The sequence below is a fragment of the Sorex araneus genome, chromosome 2, assembly GCF_027595985.1.
Source record: "Sorex araneus isolate mSorAra2 chromosome 2, mSorAra2.pri, whole genome shotgun sequence".
NCBI lineage: Eukaryota > Metazoa > Chordata > Mammalia > Eulipotyphla > Soricidae > Sorex > Sorex araneus.
In genome coordinates, this window is record NC_073303.1 from 213,128,466 (window position 1) to 213,150,957 (window position 22,492).

The 22,492-nt window shown below is 49.2% G+C and overlaps 1 protein-coding gene across 1 annotated transcript in view; it reads left to right on the forward strand.

Annotated features, from left to right (window-relative positions):
• The window catches only part of PPM1H (protein phosphatase, Mg2+/Mn2+ dependent 1H), a 331,573-nt gene extending 309,332 nt beyond the window's left edge, over window positions 1-22,241 (forward strand). The window contains exons 9-10 of the mRNA XM_055127374.1: window positions 832-983; window positions 16,796-22,241. Coding sequence (XP_054983349.1) covers window positions 832-983; window positions 16,796-16,943 — 300 coding nt within the window. The 3' untranslated portion in view covers window positions 16,944-22,241. The remainder of the gene's footprint in view (window positions 1-831; window positions 984-16,795) is intronic.
• Window positions 22,242-22,492: the final 251 nt, after the last annotated feature.

A 22,492-nucleotide genomic window follows, 5' to 3' on the forward strand; every position in this document is an offset into this window, starting at 1 on the left:
GACTTGACTGAGGCCCCACTGGGACCCTATCCTCATAGGAAATGAATCCAGACCACCAGGCGTGGGAGCAGGTAAGTCAAAAGGTGGCTCAAGTGAGTGAATGAAATGAAGCTTGGTTGCTTAGTCCAGAACCAGGATATTAAGGACCCTATATTGGACTGGAGCGATAGCACAGCAAGGAGGGCGTTTGCCTTGCACCGCGGTCAACCCAGGTTCGATTCCTCCGTCCCTCTCGGAGAGCCTGGCAAGCTACTGAGAGTATCCTGCCCACACGGTAGAGCCTGGCAAGCTCCCCGTGGCGTATTTGATATGCCAAGAACAGTAACAAGTCTCACAATGGAAATGTTACTGGTACCCGCTCGAGCAAATCGATGAACAATGGGACAATAGTTGCTACAGTGCTACAGATTGGCCTTAATAGCATCGACAAATTGAGGATGCAGGCACAAGGAGATCTGCTATTTAGCTTTATAACTAAGAGCCCCTAACGTGAAGCGGGCCCTTAATAAGTGTTTGCAGAATGGATATGTAGAGGAAGGAAGCACGAAAGTCTCTGGCTGTTTTCCCTAACAGTGTACCTGCTCTAGGTCTTCATCCTAGGGAGCACTTGGGTATTGCATTTTCATTTCATTTCTTCTTACCAACTACGGAGTCTCCCTCTTAGACCCATTCATAGTTGTGTGTCTGCACAGCAGGCGGGTCCCTGGCAACGGAGCTCACTTATGTGTGGCAATAATAAGGCAGGCAGGGAGAAGAAAGGGAAATCAGAAGGGAATTTGGAGTATAATGTGCTCTGGCCTTATTAAGCAGGGGTGTTCCTGTTCTTTCCAGGTCAAAGTCTATGATCTCTCCAAATACGAGCATGGGGCAGATGACGTGCTGATCCTGGCCACGGACGGACTCTGGGATGTTTTATCAAATGAAGAAGTGGCCGAGGCAATCACTCAGTTTCTTCCTAACTGTGATCCCGACGACCCTCACAGGTTCGTGCCTTTCTCTGACCGGAGGTTTGTGCCTCCGTGTGTTTTTGTGATGCGACTAAAATGAATCTTTATCAGGTGGTTTTTACATTCTCCATTTCTAGCAAAGCTGAGAGGGAAGGTTTAGTCATCAGACTGCAGAAGAGATCGTGTTTCTTCCGAGAGACACTTCTTTTTTTTTTCTTTTTTTCTTTTTTTTTTTTGCTTTTTGGGTCACACCCGGCGATGCACAGGGGTTACTCCTGGCTCTGCACTCAGGAATTACTCCTGGCGGTGCTCAGGGGACCCTGTGGGATGCTGGGATTCGAACCCGGGTCGGCCGCATGCAAGGCAAACGCCCTACCCACTGAGCTATCACTCCAGCCCCCCTCCCCCCGAGAGACACTTCTTTCACAGTCAAGGAAAAATTCCTTCTTAAGTTGAACCTCGAGACAAACTGATAAAGAATTTGGGGTCTGGGGATATAGTTCTCCATGGAGAAGCACTTTTCCTCTATGTGGGAGATCATGGATTTCATTCCAGTATTGCTGCCTCCTGCCCCGCCACCCCCCGCAAAGAATGTGATTTTAAAGATATTTTTGCAGCTTTTTTTTTTCCCTCACAGTCCTCATATCCTCTAAAGTAACAATCCAGCTTGATCCTCCTGAGAGGTGTGAAAGGAATGTTCTGAGCCTAGATTTTCCTCCATTGGAGAATTGTTTCCTTTGGGAAAGGAAAGAGATATTAGAGTAGGTATTCCTTTATAACATTGTGGTGTTATGAATATCCTAAAGAACTCTAGGTGACTCAAACATAAACAGATATCCTGTCTTGAAAAGGGGCAGCTTTGGTTTAGAACCAGGAAGTAGAACACCATGAGGAAAAAACAGTGGACACAGCAGCAGAGTTGGACCTGCAAGTGCTTCGTTCTGGGATCTGTTGGTTAAAGAAAGAAGGGATATTGTTTAGGAATAATAGAATTTATAGGAGTGTAAATTATTATATATATTATTGCAGTATATTATTGTCACATATATGTCATATATAATATATTATATAATAATATATTAATTGTATAATATATTGATATATTTAGAAATTAATATTCTTATTAATTTAATCAGTTGTAAATAATTGTTTAGGAAAACAATCTACATTTCAGAATTTTTGTTTATTCCTAGCCTGCTTAGCTTTGCCTTCAGTGATCACTCCTAGAAGGGCTTGAAGGCCCATATGTCTCAGTAAACAAAATGTGTTCTGTACTAAACAATGGAACATTATTGAGCTTTCAAAAAGCTGAGACGTTTTTACACATGCTACCTAAAGGATGAACACGGAAGACTAAGGGAGATACGCCAGTCATCTGAGGTCAAACATTGTATGGTTCTATGTATAGGAGCTGCCAAATCAGACGAGAGAGACAGAGCAGATTGGTAATTGCGCGGGACTGGTAGGAGAGTTATAGGGATCAAGAAAAGAGCTCAGTGAGAGAGCGTGAGCTGGAGTCTGATCCTTCCTGTACCAAAAACAAACAAAAAAGCGTACATTCATGAAACCAGAGGGGGAAAAACTTGTAACCTGGGACTACTGCTGATGGTTTGTGAAAATATAGAAAGACTGTACACGGTTTATCTGCTACAGTTGAGTATATACACAACTCCCAGGACTCAGAAGTCCCACTTCTAAGTCTGTGTGTCATATACATTCATTTATATATTTATAATAATATTTATTTTAAATTCTGAGAGGCCATGTTTGTTTTTGTTTTTGTTTTGTTTTTTTGCTTTTGGGATTACAACCAGCGATGCACAGGGGTTCCTCCTGCCTCTGCACTCAGGAATTACCCCTGGTGGTTCTTGGGGGATCATATGGGATGCTGGGAATCGAACCCGGGTCTGTGAGTGCAAGGCAAAATTGCCCTCCCTGCTATGCTATCGCTCCAGCCCCGGAGGCCATGTTTGAATGATTAATGGGTCCTGTAATCACACTGTCCTTTCACACCCATGCACAGTGGCTTCAAAAGTAGGATCTTGGGCCCGTGGGCATTATCATCATCCAAGAATGTGTTAGAAATGCAAAATCTCATAGATCCTGTCTCAAATAAATCTCCAGTGGTCATCTACCAGTTTGTGTCTTTTTTTTTTCTTTTTGGGTCACACCCGGCAATGCACAGGGGTTACTCCTGGCTCATGCACTCAGGAATTACTCCTGGCGGTGCTCAGGGTACCCTATGGGATGCTGGGAATCGAACCCAGGTTGGCCACATGCAAGGCAAACGCCCTACCCACTGTGCTGTCACTCCAGCCCCCAGTTTGTGTCTTAATAAACCATCCGTGTAACTGTGGTGCTACAAAAATCTGCTCCATGCATTAAAAAAAAAAAATTATTTTACAAAATCTGGAAACAGTGTGCAAGTATAGTCATAAGCTGGATATCAAAGAATGCATTGATGATTGCAAAAAGGAATGAGTCAAAGCTGTGTTCATTAATAGAAAGTTGTGTCAAACACATAATGAGGTTAATGAACAAGTTATGAAAGTATACACATATTTTGATCCTACTTCCAGATAACAGAAAACTAGTAAAATATTGCTTAGGAATACAGATATTGAAAGTATAGCAAAAAGCAAGATAATTCATCCAAAATTCAGGATGCTGGTTATCTCGGGAGGAGAGGACCAGTGAGCTTCTAACATACTCCCTGGCAATATTCTATTCGTGTAGCTAGGGGACTGATACATAATTGTTCATAGTTGGGGTTTTGTTTGTTTGGGGGCCACATTGAGTGGTGCTCCGGGCTACTCCCAGTCTGGTGCTCAGGGTTTCCTTTGGTGGAACTGAGGGAGGAGTGGAGGAAACATATAGTACAGAGACCCCACCCAGGCCACCTGCATGCAAAGCTTGAGCTCCAATCCACGGAATTATCGCCCTGGCCCTGTTCATGTATGGGCCATCTACATTCCCTCGTATTAAGCTATGAGAGGTCGTGTAGCCTAGTGGTTAAATGGCATGGAACCTGTAATCAGACTGCCTGAGTTCAAGGTCCCCGATTCTGTCCCTTCCTTCCTTTTTTCCTTCCTTCCTTCCTTCCTTCCTTCCTTCCTTCCTTCCTTCCTTCCTTCCTTCCTTCCTTCCTTCCTTCCTTCCTTCCTTCCTTCCTTCCTGTCTTCTGTAGCACTGTCGTCCCATTGTTCATTGATTTTCTCAAGTGAGCACCAGTAACGTCTCCATTGTGAGACTTGTTGTTACTGTTTTTGCATATCGAATACACCATGAGTAGCTTGCCAGGCTCTGCCGTGCGGGTGGGATACTCTCATATCTTGCCGGGCTCTCCAAGAGGGACAGAGGAACCGAACCCGGGTCAGCCACGTGCAAGGCAAATGCCCTACCCACTGTGCTATCACTCCAGCTCCTGTCTTCAGCTTTTTTTTAATTTTTTTTTTGCTTTTCGGGTCACACCCAGCGATGCACAGGGGTTACTCCTGGCTCTGCACTCAAGAATTACTCCTGGCGGTGCTCGGGGGACCCTATGGGATGCTGGGAATCGAACTTGGGTTGGCCGCATGCAAGGCAAACACCCTACCAGCTGTGCTATCACTCCAGCCCCTTCAGCTATTTCTTTTATTCCAGTTTCTCAAGTATAAATTAGGGGGACCCCAAGAGTTCTACCTTCAGATATACAGATTGTCCTCAGCTCACGATGGGATTATCGCCCCAATAACCCCCATGCAGGCTGGAAGCATGTCCCTGTGCTTGCATTAAGAGCTGCTCCCAGCACCAGGGATCTCCTCTTTCTACCTTTCTCATCTCCGTAAGATCCAAGAATTCAGCCAACCAATGAAAGCCAGAGATCGTCTGTATAGATAAAGCAAAGAGTCTGGCATTCAGTACTCAGGACCGGATGTTTTGCCACTACGTTCACTCTATTTTTAGTGCCATTTTTTTTTTATGTTTTACATATAGTTCACAACAAAACTCTTCTTTCTAGGGGGAAAGGAAAGTGATGTTAGACTACCTCTCTCCGCCTAGAAATTTTTGAGAAATTTTACTTAAGGTGAACCAAATGGATGGGACTGTCATTCAAGATCCTTTTTTTCTGAATTTGAGTGCAGTTTCCCCCTGTTGAGTTTTGATGAGTGTCATATCCTAGTTGTTAACATTCCCGTGTTGGGTTTCTTCACTGTGATCATTTCTATGAAGTTTTGCGAGGCCAGCTGGCAGGTGTGAGGCTGAAAAGGCACCCAACACTTGCTTTGGATGCGGGCTGAGAAGGGGTGCCAGGGATCAAATTCAGGGCCTCCCACGTGCGAGGCAGATGCTCTGCCATTGAACCACTTTCTCTGGCCTCCGATGCATTGTTTTTAAATTCTCTCTGACCTGGCCTGGTTTTACTTGCCAGCCATTCTTCTCCCATGGCAGTAGATCTGCCCTCTAGGCATGGCAGCCTGTGGTGAGGGGGGTGGGGACTGGATGCTGAGTCAGAGCTGACTGTGGGGGTCCTGCACTCTGCTGCGTACTGAAGCAGCATTTTTTAAATTTATTTATTTTTTAATTAGTGAGTCACAGTAAGGGTACAGTTACAGATTCACACATTTTCGTGCTTGTTTTTACCTCATGCAATGTTCGAGAGCCCATCCCTCCACCAGTGTCCATTCTCCACCACCCATATGGTCCCCCAAGCACCGCCAGGAATAATTCCTGAGTGCAGAACAAGGAATGATTGATCCCTAAGCATCGCTGGCCATGACCCCCCTGCCTCAAACTCCCCCTGTCCTACAAATAGTTTCCCAATGGAACAGATGTCCAGACTTTAGAAAAGTAAAGAATAAAGGGCCAGGGAGTTAGTACCGAGGTTAAGGTGTTTGTCTTTAATACCTGCTCCCAGTTCAGTCCCCAGCACTACAGACGATCTCACAGACAGCGGCAGACCCAGGACTAGCCCCTGAGCACCACTGGGTGTGGCCCACCCCCTCCAATAAAACCATCTTAAGAAGCAGGCTTCCAGCTATGGGGCAACCCCCCTGGCCCTTGTATCTACTGTCCTTGGGTGTCAGCCACTTGTGATGTTATTCTATACTCCACAAATGAGTGCAGTCCTTCTATGTCTGTCCCTCTCTTTTTGACTCATCTCACTTAGCATGAGACTCTCCATGTTTATCCATTTATAAGCAAATTTCATGATTTCATCTCTCCTAACAACTGCATAGTATTCCATTGTGTAGATGACCTCTCAGTGTGTGTGTGTTGCAAGCTATAATGCCCAAAAGGAGAGAGAGAGAGTATGGGGAATATTGTCTGCCATGGAGGCAGGGGAAGGGTGGGAAAGGGGGGGTATACCAGGGATATTGGTGGTGGGGAATGTGCACTGGTGGAGGGATGGGTGTTTGATCATTGTGAGATTGTAACCCAAACATGAAAGCTTGTAACTATCTCACAGTGATTCAATAGAATTTTTTTTAATTTAAAAAAAAAAAAACACTTTAAGAATAAGTAAACCTAAGCCAGAGAGTATAAAGGTGGGTAGAACTGGGAAGAACATGGTGCCTCTAAAACTCCAAGTCAGGGGGCTGGAGCAATAGCATAATGGGTAGGGCGTTTTCCTTGCATGCAGCCGACCCAGGTTCGATTCCTAGCATCCCATAGGGTCCCCCGAGCACCGCCAGGAGTAATTCCTGAGTGCAGAGCCAGGAGTAACCCTGTGACCTAAAAAAAGCAAAAAAAAAAAAAAAATCAAATCCAAGTCAGTCTGACTGGCAGGGCTTTGTGTGGGGTAACGGCATAGATGAGGGGTGAGAGATAACTCTGATCAGATCATGTCCAACCATCTGAGCTCACATGATTAGGGAGCGTAAAAAATTAGTCGTAGGAAGGGAAGTCTGTAGTAATGAGATGGAATTGTAATTCTTTCATGCTGACCCACCATCAGATAAAACATTCCGTATAATCTGACGTCGCAAACACACACTGGAGACTGTTTCTCTACCCCTGCTTGTTCTTTAATCATTGAAGCCAGATTGGGCAATCAGAGAACTTGAATCCGTTTCAAACTCCTGACTTGGGGATTATGTGAAAAGCTGTTCCCTTTCATGTGTGGGACACATTGGCACAGAGCTGGGTGCTATTTGGAAGAGGGGCGCCACGCTCAGGCCTGGTCTTCGTATGTCTCCTTGGGAGGCCCACGGACAAAGAGCTCAGCCCTCACGCCACTGCGGGCAGGGGGTCGCCTGGTAGCCCCCTCCGCCTGCGCACCGTCTGATCTTGTCATGCAAACAGAAACATGCATGAGAGTCACCCTCATAAATTGAGCCTAAATTATTACGTCTGTTATGAAAGAAAGATCTGCTGTAATTCAGGCTCTCTTAGCCCCTGCTCGGCCAGAAGGATTCATTTCTCCCTGAATGTCGCCTGGGAACGCGGGTTTACCTTTAGAGTCCTGGCAGGGAGGGGAATGGAAGTTTCCCGGGTCCAAGCCTGGGGCTGGCCAAATGAGGTCAGCCTATTGTGTGATGGAAAGTAAGAAATATGGACTCTCCCAGGAAGCAGCCCGAGAGAGAAAGGCAAAGCAACATTTACTCTTTCAAACGGGGCCTGTTGGACTTTTTTTTTTTTTTTAATTAACCAGGTTTAACAAGACTGAGAGGCAAGGCATTCACCCTGTGGCGGACAGGGTTTGGGATTTTTTGTCATCGGATTATTGGCTTTGTTTATGATATATGTAGGTTCTCCTTTTCTTTTTCTTATTCATGACAGCCCTTTTTTAAAAAAAATTAAGGCCCAGTGTTGTACAAAATTGCTTCTAATCGAGTTTCAAGGCATGCAACGTTCCAACATCAATTCCGCCACCAGTGCGACCTTTCCGCCACCAGTTTTCCTCAGGATCCCTCCCGCCCCTCAGCCTGCCTCCTTTGCAGGCACATTTTTTAGTTTGGTGGTTGTAGTTTGGTGCCATGCTTCAGGGCAACATGGCGCTGTGGTTTAGATGTATATACAAACCTCGCCTGCACCCGTTACCTCCCATCCACCTCTTCTTACTTCCACACTTGATTTCTTTCCTTCCTTCCCATTTCCTTCTTATTTCTAGAACCCAGGGTCACCCCCTCTCCTTTTATGGTTTGCATACCCCTGTCCTGTTATTCTGTATATCCCAGATAAGTGAGACCAGTCAGTATTTATCCTTCTTCACTTCTTAGCCCACTTAACATGGTGCTCTCTGGTTCTGTGCGAGTTGCATCGAAATGCATGCATTCACTGCTGACAGCTACATCATATTCCATTGTGCAGATCTACCACACCCTCGTTATCCTTCATCTGTCTGTGGTATGTGGGTTGATTACTTCTCCTAGCAAGTGTGCTAAGTGCTGCAGTGCATAACGATGTGCTTTTGAATTAATGTTGTCCTTTTGAATGAATGTTTTTGTGTCTTGAGGATAAATACCAAGAGGTGGGATTGTTGGGCATGGGTTTTATGGCATCTCAATTCTTACTTTTCTGAGGAATCTCCATGATGTTTTCTATAATGTCGGAACCAGACAACGTTTCCACCAAATCAGTTTCTTTTTCACAACAGCCTTGCCAACACTGTTGTTTTACAGTTGTGGGGTGTGTGTGTGTGTGTGTGTGTGTGTGTGTGTGTGTGTGTGTGTGTGGCATTCTCACTGTTGTCAGATGCTATCTCATTGTTTTCTTGATTTAGATTTCCTTGTTAATAAGTCATGATGAGCGTTTTTTCATGCGACTACTGACCATCTGTCTGTCTTCATTTCTGTGTTCATTTCCTCTCCCCACTTTTTACAGGACATTAATATCAGTGGCTCCCATTCTTTTTTTTTTTTAGTTTTTTGTTTTGCTTTTTGGGTCACACCTGGTGATGCACAGGGGTTACTCCTGGCTCTGCACTCAGGAATCACCCCTGGAGGTGCTCAGAGAACCATATGGGATGCTGGGAATCGAACCCAGGTCGGCCACGTGCAAGGCAAACACCCTACCCGCTGTGCTATCGCTCCAGCCCCCAGTGGTTCCCATTCTTAACTGCCACTCCTGCCATTCTCTGTTCTCCTTCCCAATAAGGAATTTAAAATAACATGTCCAAGCCTTCACGAGCGTGTGGTGGCAGAAGAGATAGTCTGAAGGTGTTTGTGAGGATCTGACCCTCACACCATCCTCTCAGGCAGAGAAGGGATCAAAAAATGAGCCTGACCCCAGAACATCTTATTAAATCTTTTTTCTCCGTTTGGAACTCTCTGATCTGGACAAAGAAATATAAAAATTAAAAGGCAGCTTTGTGAACAGGCCAGAATCTGGGGGCTGGGGGTGGTTTGGGGTTTTGGGTTTCCCTTCTTTTCTTTTTTATTGGAGTTAGCCCACAAGTGTAGCAAAGTTGGCTGTTGTGTGACTCCTTTGTGGGGTCATGAAATGGACTGTTCAGAGGAGTATAAAAATGAACATTCTAGAATGGTGGAGTCATGGAAGGTCATGGAGGATGGGCACAGCCCCATCATTCTCTTTGAACCCAGTAAGATTCCACTCCGAGGCCTTGTAGAATTTGCAGGAGAAGGCCCAAAGAAAGGTCTGGAAAGAAATCTTTCTGAAACAAACTATGTGGGCTGGACTGTCCCCTCTCCTGTGAGTAATATTCAAAGCAGAGGTAAGTATTTGCATACTCAAAAATACACTCAACATTTTGTGAGAAAGGAATCTGTCACTAAGATGACCAAAGATAAAGGAAGTGGAACCAAAGAACCCTTCGCCAAACACGGGCCCGTGGCCTACATTCCCGTTCCCAGCGCCTGGGCAAAGACACTTTGCAAGGCTGCACACAGACCTTCGTTTTCCAGACCGATCTGTTGAAACTCCGTCTCTGGCAGTTGGACCCAAGGACTCTCAGTGCCCCTGCCGTGACACTCTAGGGCCTTCTTATGGGGTACTGAGTTTGAGAGTCCCAATGTACCACAAGCTCCTCCGGGCGTTTTCCTAATGAAAGAATCCTCCTTGATGGCGACCCTCCCCACCTGCCGCTCTCCGGGGAGCCCAGATCCGTGCTCCTGGGTAAGGCAGAGAGTTGACAGTGCCAAGTTCCTAGTCAAACACTCCCCGCCAGGGACAGCAGGATACCTCGGCAGGTATTAAGTGTTGGTTTGTAGAACCTCCATAACACGAAACTGATTTTGGCAAAAGACTAAGGTTCTTTTTATTAAATCTTTTCCTGAATTAGCTGAACTAATTCCTGGCAGCACCATATGGTTTTCCAAAAGCTCTGTCTCAAACGCAAAAAGGAAGGGCCCCAACTTCCCCCTTCAACACCCCCACACCCCCCCCACACACACCCACACACTGTATCAATTACAGGTTTTAAGAACAAATTTGTGAGTGTTTGATCTTGTGTTTGAAGGCAAGATAAAATCTGCATTTTTGTTTCTTTCACCATAGTTTGCATATTCAGACGGGAGGAGGGGAGGGGGGTCCCCACAGACTGAGCCCACTGCCAGACCTCCTCTCCCCCTCGGTGCTGGCCACGTGCAGCTAAGCTGTGTAGCCACACAGCTGGGACACGGGTGCATGTGCAAGGACCTGCTAAAGGAATCACCAGAAGGAGATCTCTGTTCTGCCATCGAGGATAAGAACAGAAACATGCCACCTCAAAACTCAGGGAAGCTTGGGGCCGGAGCCATAGCACAGCGGGGAGGGCGTTTGCCTTGCACGCAACCGACCCAGGTTCGATTCCCAGCATCCCATAGGATCCCCCAAGCATCGCCAGGAGTGATTCCTGAGTGCATGAGCCAGGAGTAACCCCTGTGCCACGCTGGGTGTGACCCCAAAAAGAAAAAAAAAACTCAAGGAAACCATGGCAAGGGCAGGGAGGTGGAAGGCCTGGCTCCCACCCGTCCCCTCTTTCTTGGGGCCCTGTGTCACTCTCTCTGGCCTGTACCTGCTGGCACAGAAAACCCCCTAGTGGACGCATTAGCAGAGAGCTGCTCTCTCTATCGTGCTCACCCGAGTGAGGTCCCCACGCCCCGGGCAGGGATGGCAGCTGGCCTGGGCCATGTCTGCAACTTCGGAGCAGGACAGAGGGCACACGTGGCTCAGGTCCCTCCGCGTGCCTGGGATGGGCCTTCGACGGTGGGCGCCCCTGGTTCCCAGCACAACAAAGAACCTCCTCCGAGTCACCCTCGCCGGCCCCGCCCACCCAGTTGCCATAGATCCCTGCCAACCTCCCCGAGCCCGGCCAGGACTCCTAAATCTCACACGCCTGCTCCGCCTGCTCCGAATGCAAAGAAGATCCCTCCTCCTGTGCCCGGTCACACTCTAGGGCGGGGTGGGCATCAGCAGATGGAGGCTGCCTTTTATATGCAAATATTTGGAGCCCATTCATTCCCCCAGTTCCTGCCACCTACCCTCCCTCCAGCAGGACCTGCCCGTGCCACCCAAATGGCACTTCCAAGTTCCCACCGGACTTGAGACTCGAAGATAGAGCCTGAGGCCTGTCATGCTGATTTTGACAGTCCCTTGGTGAGCCCCACCCCCCACCCCGAGGGCTGGTAGGAGACTGACTCTACCTGCGGGAGGTGACCGAAGACAGAACTCTGGGCGAGGGGGGTGGCATCTCTCATGCCTCACGAGCAAAAGGACAGCGAAGCTTTATTGATTCCCCCAACCAAGTGTGGACTCCGTGCCAAGTGCTCTATGGGATGCTCTCACTCTTTCCTCCCAGGAGCCTGGGAGAGGGACGGGAGGTCTGTACTGCCTTTATTTCAGAATTACCAGAGAGAGAGAGAGAGAGAGAGAGAGAGTCCAAGAAGCCAAGACATTTTTCCAGAACCACCCATCTGGGCTGTGGGAAGCCAGGACTGAACGCCAGGCCACTCAGACGCACACCCCGAGCCCTTTCCGTGCCTCGCGGCAGGGGTGAAAGAACGAGCAGCAGGAATGAGCAGGGCAGGGGAGGCCGTGGGGATGTCCGGGCTCTTCCAACCCAGACCCAGGCCCTGTGACTGGGAAGAGAGCTGGAGGCCTCCCCAGAGTTCTCCGGCTCCTCTGCCTTTTTTGCTGTTTCTCACCTCCCTCCCCGCTGGCCTCTCTGGGCTCCCTGCCCTGGGGCCTGGACGGAGCCCGAGCCAAGCGTGTGAAGGGCGCCAAGACACCTCCCTCCCGGCAGCCATTGCTCTCAGTCGAGCTCTGCTGATCAATATTGAAAACCTCAGCCCGGGAAGGAAAATGTTCTCCAAATCCAAAGCGCGTCTCCCGGGGAGACCCTTGCACTTCAGACTGCGCCAACCGCTCTCTAATGCCGTCCGCCCCAGCATTCTGGAGAAGGCATTCAGTCATAGCCCTCGGGCCCTGCACAGCCAGCTTCCAGAAACATCTCCCCCCGCCCCCCACCTCCCCAGCCAGCCACTGTGTAATGGAATTTGCTCCGTGACTTCGCTCCTACTCCCCTGCATGTTTCTGTCTGCACTTTGGTAGTTCAAGTTCATGGTTTCACATTTTCATCCTGTGTCCCTCCTCAAGAGCACAGGTATACCCTAGGAGAGATTTGTGGCCAAAGCCACAGCTGTGTTTTTTGTTTTGTTTTGTTTTGTTTTTCCTTTTTTTGGGTCATACCCGGCAATGCAAAGGGGTTACCTCCTGGCTCTGCACTCAGGAGTTACTCCTGGCGGTGCTCTGGGGACCATATGGGATGCTGGGAATCGAACCGGGTGGCTGCGTGCAAGGCAAACGCCCTACCCGCTGTGCTATTGCTCCAGCCCCCCACAGCTGTGTTTTATGGCCGCATTAAGTCATTGCTTCCTTTTGTCACCAAACCCAGCAGCCCCTGTCTGATGGAAATGGAGATAACACAAAAAGACCAGAGGAGCCATTCTCTGCCCCCAGAGCAAGTGATTTCCTTTCACACCAGCCTTGCTCTACAGCCAAAGGGTTTCATGCCTGGGGCTCCTTGGTGCTTACACAGGGATGTTAATGAGCTCTAAAGTGGCCACCAGCCTGGCAGAACGGTTAGGGCCAGAACAAAAACCTTCTCTCTAGAGATAGGCTCCTGGGGTTGTGCGGAGTTGCTCAGGTTAGGAGGAAAGCTCCCTTTCTATCACCTCATTTTACTGACTCGCTGTTTCCGATTTCAAATCTGGGTCTCCGAGCACAAAAGAAATGTCAGGGAGGGGCTGGAGCGATAGCACAGTGGGGAGGGTGTTTGCCTGGCATGCGGCAGACCCAGGTTCGATTCCCAGCATCCCATATGGTCCCCTGAGCACCGCCAGGAGTTAATTCCTGAGTGCAAAAGCCAGGAGTAACCCCTGTGCACCGCGGGGTGTGACCCAAAAAAGCCAAAAAAAAAAAAAGAAGAAGAAATGACTGATCATGGCGTTGGACGGCAATGTTCTGTGACTGAGCACCACCTCATCTCTGCAGGGAAACGTCCTCTCCACTGGGCCCTGCAGGCGACTCTTTGGAAGAGCAAGCAGCAGTGTTGGAAGAACAGGCCCTAGAGGGGCTGGAGGGATAGCACAGCGGGGAGGGCGTTTTTTGCCTTGCACGTGGTCGACCCGGTTCGATTCCCAGCATCCCACATGGTCCCCTGAGCAAATAAATAAATAAATAAATAAACAAACAAACAACATACGAAGAACAGAATCATCCTCAGAGCTGGGAGAACGATCAGCCAGCCTGCCTTGGCCAGCCTCACGAGAGTGATCCGCCAATCAGAATGCCAGTTGACACTTGTACAGAGAAATCTAAGTGAGCGGTGTTCTTAAAGTTCCTCGTTCCCCCGAGGGCAGGCCTACACAAGGAAGATGATGATGATAGGCTATTTGGTGATCCCCAAATCAGAACATAGGCGTGAATCACAAATTAGAGATCTGTAGGCTAGAGCTCTGCCCTGATCAGAATCGGGCGAGACACCTGCCAGGAGTTTATCTCATTATTCATCCCTCCACCCCACACCCACCCAAATTTCCTCCTACTTTAGTTTTTTTCTTTTTTTTTTTCCTACTTGTTAATCGTTTCTCTCAGCGCATAGTGTAGGCATTCTTTTCCCTGAAGTTCAGTTTGAATTTCAATGAGGTGGCTTATTTCCCAACGCCTGGAAGAGCCATCCCGGTACTTACACTGGTCCTGAGGAGAGGATGGGGTAGACAAAGAGGGTAGAGCAGCTCACTCACGACCAGAGCTACCAGTGGCGGTTTCTGTAGTATCATCGTGGTTATAACGTTCCCCTCACACATCAGGATCTACTGCTCACTTACCAACACAATCTTTGGACTTTTTCTGAATTCTTATTAATCCTATTCACTGTATCACTGTCATCCCATTGCTCATTGATTTGCTCAAGCGGGCACCAGTAATGTCTCCATTGTAAAACTTATTGTTACTGTTTTGGGCATATAGAATACGCCATGGGTAGCTTGCCAGGCTCTGCCGTGCGGGCAGGATACTCTTGGTGATTTGCCAGGCTCTCTGAGAGGGAGGAGGAATCGAACCCAGGTTGGCAGCATGCAAGGCACATGCCCTACCTGCTGTTCTGTCGATCTAGCCCAATCCTATTCAAACTATTATTATTATTATCATTATTATTATTTTGTTTTTTTGTGTCACACCCGGTGATGCTCAGGGGTTACTCCTGGCTCATGCGCTCAGGAATTACCCCTGGCAGTGCTCGGGGGACCATATGGGATGCTGGGAATCGAACCTGGGTTGGCCACGTGCAAGGCAAACACCCTCCCCACTGTGCTACCGCTTCAGCCCCACAAACGATTCTTTTTCTTTCAATCAACTCATATTTTGTCTTGCTTTGTTTTTCATTTTTGGGCCATACCAGACAATGTTCAGGATTTACTCCTGGCTCTGCACTCAGGAATCATTACCTGGCAGTGCTCGGGAAACGGGATGGGATGCCAGGGAACAAACCCAGGTCAGTCAGGTGCAGGGCAAGTACCCTACCCGCTGGACTATAGCTCCAGTCCCAAATCAACTCACTTTTTACAAAACAAATTGATTTTAAATGGCTTAGCCCAACCATAGATAGAAGATGATATTCCTTATATTAAAAGGAATTTGGGGACTGGAGCAATAGCACAGCAGGGAGGGTGTTTGCCTTGCACACGGCCGACCCGGGTTCGATTCCCAGCATCCCATAGGGTCCCCTAAGCACCGCCAGGAGTAATTCCTGAGTGCAAAGCCAGGAGTAACCCTTGTGCATCGCCGGGTGTGACCCAAAAAGCAAAAAAAAAAAAAAAAGGAATTTGGCCCTAAAATTAAACATTGAAGGGGCCAGAAGATAGTACAGTGAGTATGGCAAATGCACACAGCTGGTCCAGGTTCTATCCCCAGCACAACATATGATCGGGATTAATCCTGTAGAACACAGCCAGGAGTAAACCATGAACACTATTGGCCGTGGCCCCCAAATTTAAAGAATAATAATAATGAACATTGAAAATTAAAACGACTGTACCCATGGACTTGTTCCTTTTGGGGGATCCGACCCAGGGGTGCTGGGGACCATGGCTACTCAGTGCCCAAGGATTGTGCCCGGTGGTGCTCTGGGGATTGTGTGGTGCCAGGAATTGAATATGGGCCTCTGGCATGCTGAGCATGCGCTCCAGCGCTTGGATCTGTGTCCTCAGCCATTGCGTGTGTTCTCGGCCATTCAGAGCCCCGGAAAAGCCTGAGCCTGCTCAGGTCCCCTCGAAAGAAAACCTAGTCCCAAACCGAGTCCACTCCTTGGCAGCACCAAACTCCTCAGAAAAGGGACCAGGAAAAGTGGCACCGGGTTTGAAGTCTGTGCCTTCCGTGCAGCCGACCCAAAGCCCATCCCCAGCACCACGGGGTTCCATGAGCATCACAAGGACAGTCTAGAGTGGTGAGTAGTGCCTGGCCCCATAGTGCCAGCACCTCCAGACTTCAGCATTGAACCACCGACCCCCTTGGCCAAGACTTACCAGGAGGGAGTGTCCAGGCCTTCTGACTCACCACTCAGGAGATTCTAGCACTGTAGCACAGCACGGTAGCACTGTCGTCCCGTTGCTCATCGATTTGCTCGAGCGGGCACCAGTTACGTCTCCATTGTGAGACTTGTTGTTACTGTTTTTGGCATATCAAATACGCCACAGGGAGCTTGCCAGGCTCTGCCGTGTGGGCGGGATACTCTTGGTGACTTGCCGGGCTCTCCGAGAGGGATGGAGGAATCAAATTCGGATCAGCCGAGTGCAAGGCAAACGCCCTACCTGCTTTGCTATGATATTCTGTGTAAACATAAAGAATTCCAAGAAAATGCTCCCCAAAGCTATCCATTCTTCTCCTTCTCCCTCTCTCTCTCCCTCCTTCTCTCTGCGTCTCTGTGTCTCTCTGTCTCTGTCTCTCTCTCTCCTTTTTGGTTGTTGGGCCACACCTGATGGTACCTAAGGGAGATCCTAGAGGGGTAAAAAAAAAAAAAATCCAAAAAAATCTACATATTTAAATGGGGGCTAGAGTGAGCTCAGTTGAGTGAGTGCATGCTTTGTATGAAGGAGGCCAGGGTTCAGTCCCCAGGATCGCATTGTCCCCTGCAAGGAACAGCCCCTCACCCACAGCACAGAACTGGACATAGCCCCCGAGCCAAGATGGACTTGGCTCTGAACACCCCCCCCCCCAGCAGAACAGAGCCAGTGAGCGAGCAGAGCACTGTAGGAGGAGGTTTGCCCATGGCACCGTGTCCGTCTCCAAGCTACACCGCGACCTCACATCTGTCAGGCACCCCACTCTGGGGGGAAAAGACGACCTAGGCCTTTTGCGACGTGAAGGGGGTTTCTCCCAGCCGTGTCTGACGCTGTGCTGACGGCCTGTCCCCGCTTCCTCCTGCACAGGTACACGCTGGCGGCTCAGGACCTGGTGATGCGTGCCCGCGGGGTCCTGAAGGACAGAGGATGGCGGATATCCAACGACCGGCTGGGCTCGGGAGACGACATTTCCGTCTACGTCATCCCTCTAATACACGGGAACAAGCTCTCGTGAACGCCGTCCAGAGGCTGGGAGGACCGCAGGGGAGAGCGCTGGGGTGCCTCTCGGCGGCAGGGCGGGACTTCCAAGTGAAGCACCCCCAGCAGAGTCTGGGGGGGGTGGCCCAGCACCGCAAGGTCGGGGGTGCTGCTGCTCAGGCCTCTGGCTTAGGTTTCCGTTTCCTCTTTAGCCACAGATTTGGATAATCATCAAGCGCCCGCGCCGAAGGCCGCTCCCCAAGGCTGCGTCCCCGTCAGTTCCTGCTTTGTGCCTCCCAGGTGGTTCCTGCCCCGTCCAGGCTGTTTCTTTGATGGCCAGTGGCCGGGGCAGGCAGTGTTAGGTGGCAGCGGCGGCTCGGCCGACTCTCCAAGCCTGTGGAGCTGCCAGCTTCTCCTCCGAGGGCTGAGAGCACTGCATTGGGAGGGTGGGCATGGGATTTCAGAAAAAGTGTGAGCGCCCACCTTCCTAGTAAGCCTGAGGTTTAGTTCAGGGAAAGCTGTCTCTGGGAGGGAATGCTGTGTGTAAGGGTGTGTGTGTGTGCGTGTGTGTGTGTGTGTGTGTGTGTGTGTGTAGGTGTATGCGTGTGTGTGCATGTGTAGGAGCCTTCTGGTGATGATGAGATAAAGCAGGATGCTTTCTTTTTCCTTTTTGGCTATTTCTTGTCACTGTCACTGTCATCCTGTTGCTCATCGATTTGCTTGAGCGGGCACCAGTAACGTCTCTCATTGTGAGACTTATTGTTACTGTTTTTGGCATATCCAATACACACGGGTAGCTTGCCAGGCTCTGCCGCGCGGGCTCAACACTTGCCAGGGAGAGCTTGCCGGGCTCTCCGAGAAGGGTGGAGGAATCGAACACGGGTCGGCTGCGTGTAAGGCGAACGCCCAACCGCTGTGCTATCGCTCCAGTCCGCTATTTCTTGAATCTTGAATCTTGGTTTTTGGTTTTTGTTGTTGTTGTTGCTGCTGCTGTTTTTCACTTTTCCACAGAACAGGCCTGGGACTTTCCAGCTCCTTTCTGAGGAATTTGGGCGTCTGTGTCCAAGCCCAGGCTGTCCCCGTAGCCATGGCCGCTCCTGGAGCAGTGCCCTGGCCGCCAGTTGCTGTCTTTGTTGCATAACCATTTGTTCCTGCCTGAGTTGCGTTTTCTCCCCAAACCAGTGTGTTTTCGTGACCGAGAGGGGCGTTTCCTTGGCCCCAGAGTCCGTCTGTGGTTCAGGTGCTCCTTGTGTGAGCTCAGGTCTGTAGGCGGGAGTCTGGCTTTGGGTTTCTGGAATGGTTGGCCCTCCCCACCCACTGCGCTGACGGCAGACACCGGGGGGCAAGTATTTGCAAAAAGCCAGAATGTATCACTGAGACCGTTTCTCCTTTTGGACCCAGGATTCCTGGGCCCTCCCCGGAGCCCCCAGCTAGACCAGGTATGACAAGGAGTAGCACGGGTCCTCTCTCTGCCCGTCCTTTGGGGCCAGGATGTTCCTGCACGTGGATTTTAGTTCAGTGGGCTGTGTGCGCCGAGTTTCTGCTCCCTGGAACTGTGTCCCCACCCCCTGGGAACTGAGGCCTCTTGCACCTGTGCTCGGGGGTGCTCAGAAAAGCAGCCATGGGAGCCGCGGCAGACGCCAGGTCTCTCCGCTGCTGCTCTGCCGAGAGGAATTCTTAGAACTTAAGGTTTTGGTAAACGGCTTCTCTCTCCTAGGCTGATCGCCAGCTGGCCCCGGGGGACCTTATAGACCTCCTATGGTAGCCTCACCCCTTTGACAGCTCTGCGTGATTAAAAACATATCGTTTAGCCCAATAAAGGGGAGGGGGAGAGCCCCTGGGTGTGACTCCCCCAAGTCTGGGCCTTGCCCCGCCCTTCCCCTCCCCTTGAGCCCCAGTGCTGGAGATGTTCAGTTCTGCCAGGGTTTGAATCCCTTCCCCAAGGAGAGAGTTGGAACCTTTCTTCTAAGATAATTGCCTGCATTCCGAGAGCGGTTGATTTTTTTTTTTTTCCCCTCCAAGAAGGCCCGGAGCCTTCTAACTCAGGAATGAATTCATTCCACGGTGTGGAAACAACAAAGGCCGCGGGAAGGACTGTGGGATGGATTCCCACCAGGTGTTCACCACCCCACGGGCGGGGGAGAGCCTCATCAGGCCTTGTCTTCATCTGCAGCTTTCTCACCTCCTCCGGTAAATCTTCGCCATCCCAGATGTCTCAGGGGAGAAGTCTGCGGTAAACCATTTGCTTCTTTGGCAGAATCTGATGCTCTGGGAAACGGGCCTCCTGCGGCGGGCGTGGTCCACTTTCTCTTCCTGCCCTCACCCCCAGAGTCTCGTTCAACAAATGGAAACTTGATCAGAGTTTTCCATGAGGAACTTGGGCTCACCTTCTGCGGCCCGCTGTCTGCCCAGTCATCTCCTGTCCAGGCTCCCGTCCCCTTTCCGTCCTCGCCTGAGCATCTGTGTGCGCCCTCCCTCTCTCTTCGGCTTCTTGAATTTTTGTGGGGCCCACCAGTGCCAGAGTTTGGGTGTAGAAGTAGAGATACCAGGATAAGCTTCTCCTCGATTCACCAATTCACTTACTCAGGCATGTCTCAGGAAAAAAAAAAAAAACATCTGGAACCCCTACCCCTACTCAATTCATGCCACAGTCTTGTGCATTTAGTCCTACAGGTGTTAGAAAAGTATCTAAAAATTCCTTTTTTATAAGCCACTTGGGTTGAAAGGTCTTAGAAGCAAGCTAAGCCCTGTTTCCTTTGGTGGGGGATGAAAGGAAACTACAAATAAAGCAACTAATTTTTTTTTGCTTTTTGGGTCACACCTGGCGATGCACAGGGATTACTCCTGACTCTGCACTCAGGAATTACTCCTGGCGGTGCTCAGGGGACCTTATGGGATGCTGGGAATCGAACCCGGGTCAGCCGAGTGAAAGGCAAACGCCCTCCCCGCTGTGCTATCGCTCCAATCCCGTGAAGCAATTAAATTCGATGTGAGAAAAAAGGTGATAGCAATGCCCACAGAAGACCGACTCAGCACGGGTACTGCTTTGCGAATTGAGCTTACTTGGTTTGGGCCTGATTTTTCACTGTTGTCACATGTCAGCCCGTTCCAGCACAGTACCAAACGATTGGACTCTTGGAACTTACCTCGAAAAGCCAAGAGGTGACATTCAAAATTCTGCAGCGAACACACACACACACACACACACACACACACACACACACACACACAGTTCTGAAATCTTGTATCTGACTTATAGCACACACACACACACAAGGTTCTGAAATCTTGTATCTGACTTATATAGCACACATACACACAATTCTGAAATCTTGTATCTGACTTATAGCACACACACATACATACACACACAGTTCTGAAATCTTGTATCTGACCTATTTAGCACATACACACACAGACAGGGTTCTGAAGTCTTGTATCTGACTTATATAGCACACACACACACACACACACACACACACACGGTTCTGAAATCTTGTGTCTGACTTATAGCCAAATCTGCTTGCCCTGACAGCCTCAAGGGAAGACTTGCTTAATAAAAGGCTTTCGGTTTCCTAGCCAAGTCTTTACGGTTGTCTTGGGTGTGTCTGGCCACTTGCTTTAATAAAAGGCTCTTTCAGTTCTAAATGTCTGTGGAGCGGGCCTCTGCTCTTCAGATGAGTTGGTGACACCCTTTTCCTTAAAGTCACACTCCGTCCATACTCTGCAGCCTTTCTCCCAGGCATCTGAAACCCCAGTGTACGGGCTGTCAGTGGAGGGGGTCCTGTGGTCGCTGTGAGGGTTGGGAACTGCTGCCCGTACTTGGAAGAGGTGAAACTTGGGCGAGGCCCCATACCCAGCTGTCTGACAGGACAAAGCCAAAATTAGAAAAAAACAAAACAGAACCTTCAGTTCTTTTCCACAGTATTACATGTTGGGGAATTTGGGGTGTTTTATTATTCTAATTCCTAGCCACTTAACCTCCGTGAGGCTTTCTGACATCAGCTGTGTCCACACTCTTCTTATACTTCTCTGTACTTATTTGCTTCTTAGGATAAATGACCAATGTTGGGAGAGACGAGCGTCCCAGCACCTAGATGGGACCCGTGGTTTTGGTCACTTGGGCCGGTTTTTGCTTTATCAGCGGCATCAGTGTTGAAACATGGAGAGCATTTCTCCCACACTTTCCTTCAGGGTCTCTGATTAGCCTCTCCCTCACCACCTTCTTTGCCTACCTTCTTTCCAAGGCCATGATGGTCACGAATTTTCTTCCCACGACCGTTGGAGGATCTATTCTTCCTTAAGTGACTCCACCGTTGCTCTGTTTTGAAAGTGAATCTGTTAGACTTTCATGGGCTTGTCTTCAGTAACTCAGTACGATGGGGATGCTTGGAGAAATCCCAGTCGGTGCAAAGAACCGCCAGACTGACCCTAAATGTTACCCAACTTAAAAAAAATTAAAAATCCTCACTCAGTCTATTGCCACAGGACACAAACTTGAATTTTTGAGGAACTTCATATTGCAGAGTAGTATTGTGGCCTGTATTCCACAGTCCAGTCTGAGAAAACTGTGCATTTGTGCATTTGGATGGGTGATGTGTGTGTGTGTGTGTGTGTGTGTGTGTGTGTGTGTGTGCGCGCGCACTAAGATTGTCACAAGACACTACATGAACAGCCCGACTCTCCTCCCGTGTGGTGCGGTGGAGGACCCGTCCGCCCTGAGTGCATCTGGAGGGCCCTGCTCTCATCGACAGCATCTTCGGTGTAAATAGCTTCTTCCATTGTTCCTCTTCGTCTCTGATGCTTCTTGGTTCCGATTGTGACCGGGTACACAGTCACCAACTGAGGCGGTCCGGGCGGCGTCGACGTTTCCTCCTGTGTTTGAAGCAGAACCTTGAGTCCGCCCACGTCGGCATCTTCCACAGGAATTAATGTGTGTTTCTTTGGGGAAACCCAGAGGGTATCTTCCTGCTCCTGCTTTGCCTCGATTTTCTTTGTTCCTTCTCGAGACCTAGGGACGCCCACCGTGGAGATCATTCGAAAGGAATGCATCATGGTTCGGCTTTCCAAAAATACCCTCCGTGCAGTGAACGAGAAGACTCCGCCTGAAAGTGGTTCCCAGGCCACATTGTACCTTTATGCTTTGTGATTGTGAAAATTGAATTTTGTAACCACCCTCCACCCCCCCACACACCCCCAATGAAAAGTCTAGTAAATGGGATCTATTTTGTGTGTTTTGAAACCAAGGTGCAATGTTCCCTGGAAAAAAAAAAAAAGCTAAAGAAATGTATATGCTCAATGACATTTTAAAATAAAATATTATATATAATATGTACATGGGATATCTTTCGTAAAAATTTTTGTGTCCTTTCATTCACTTCACTGTCAAGTTGATTCGTAGGGGGAAAAATGGAACAATATAATTACCATGGTCTCATGTGAAATTACCAACTGTAGAAATACACTCAAAAGAAAATTAGAGGGTAGAGGAGTGGATACTGATATTACAAATCTACATGGTAACAGCAGTAAACCCTAGACATTTCACCAACACCTCTGGAAAACTGTAGCACTGCACTATAGCAC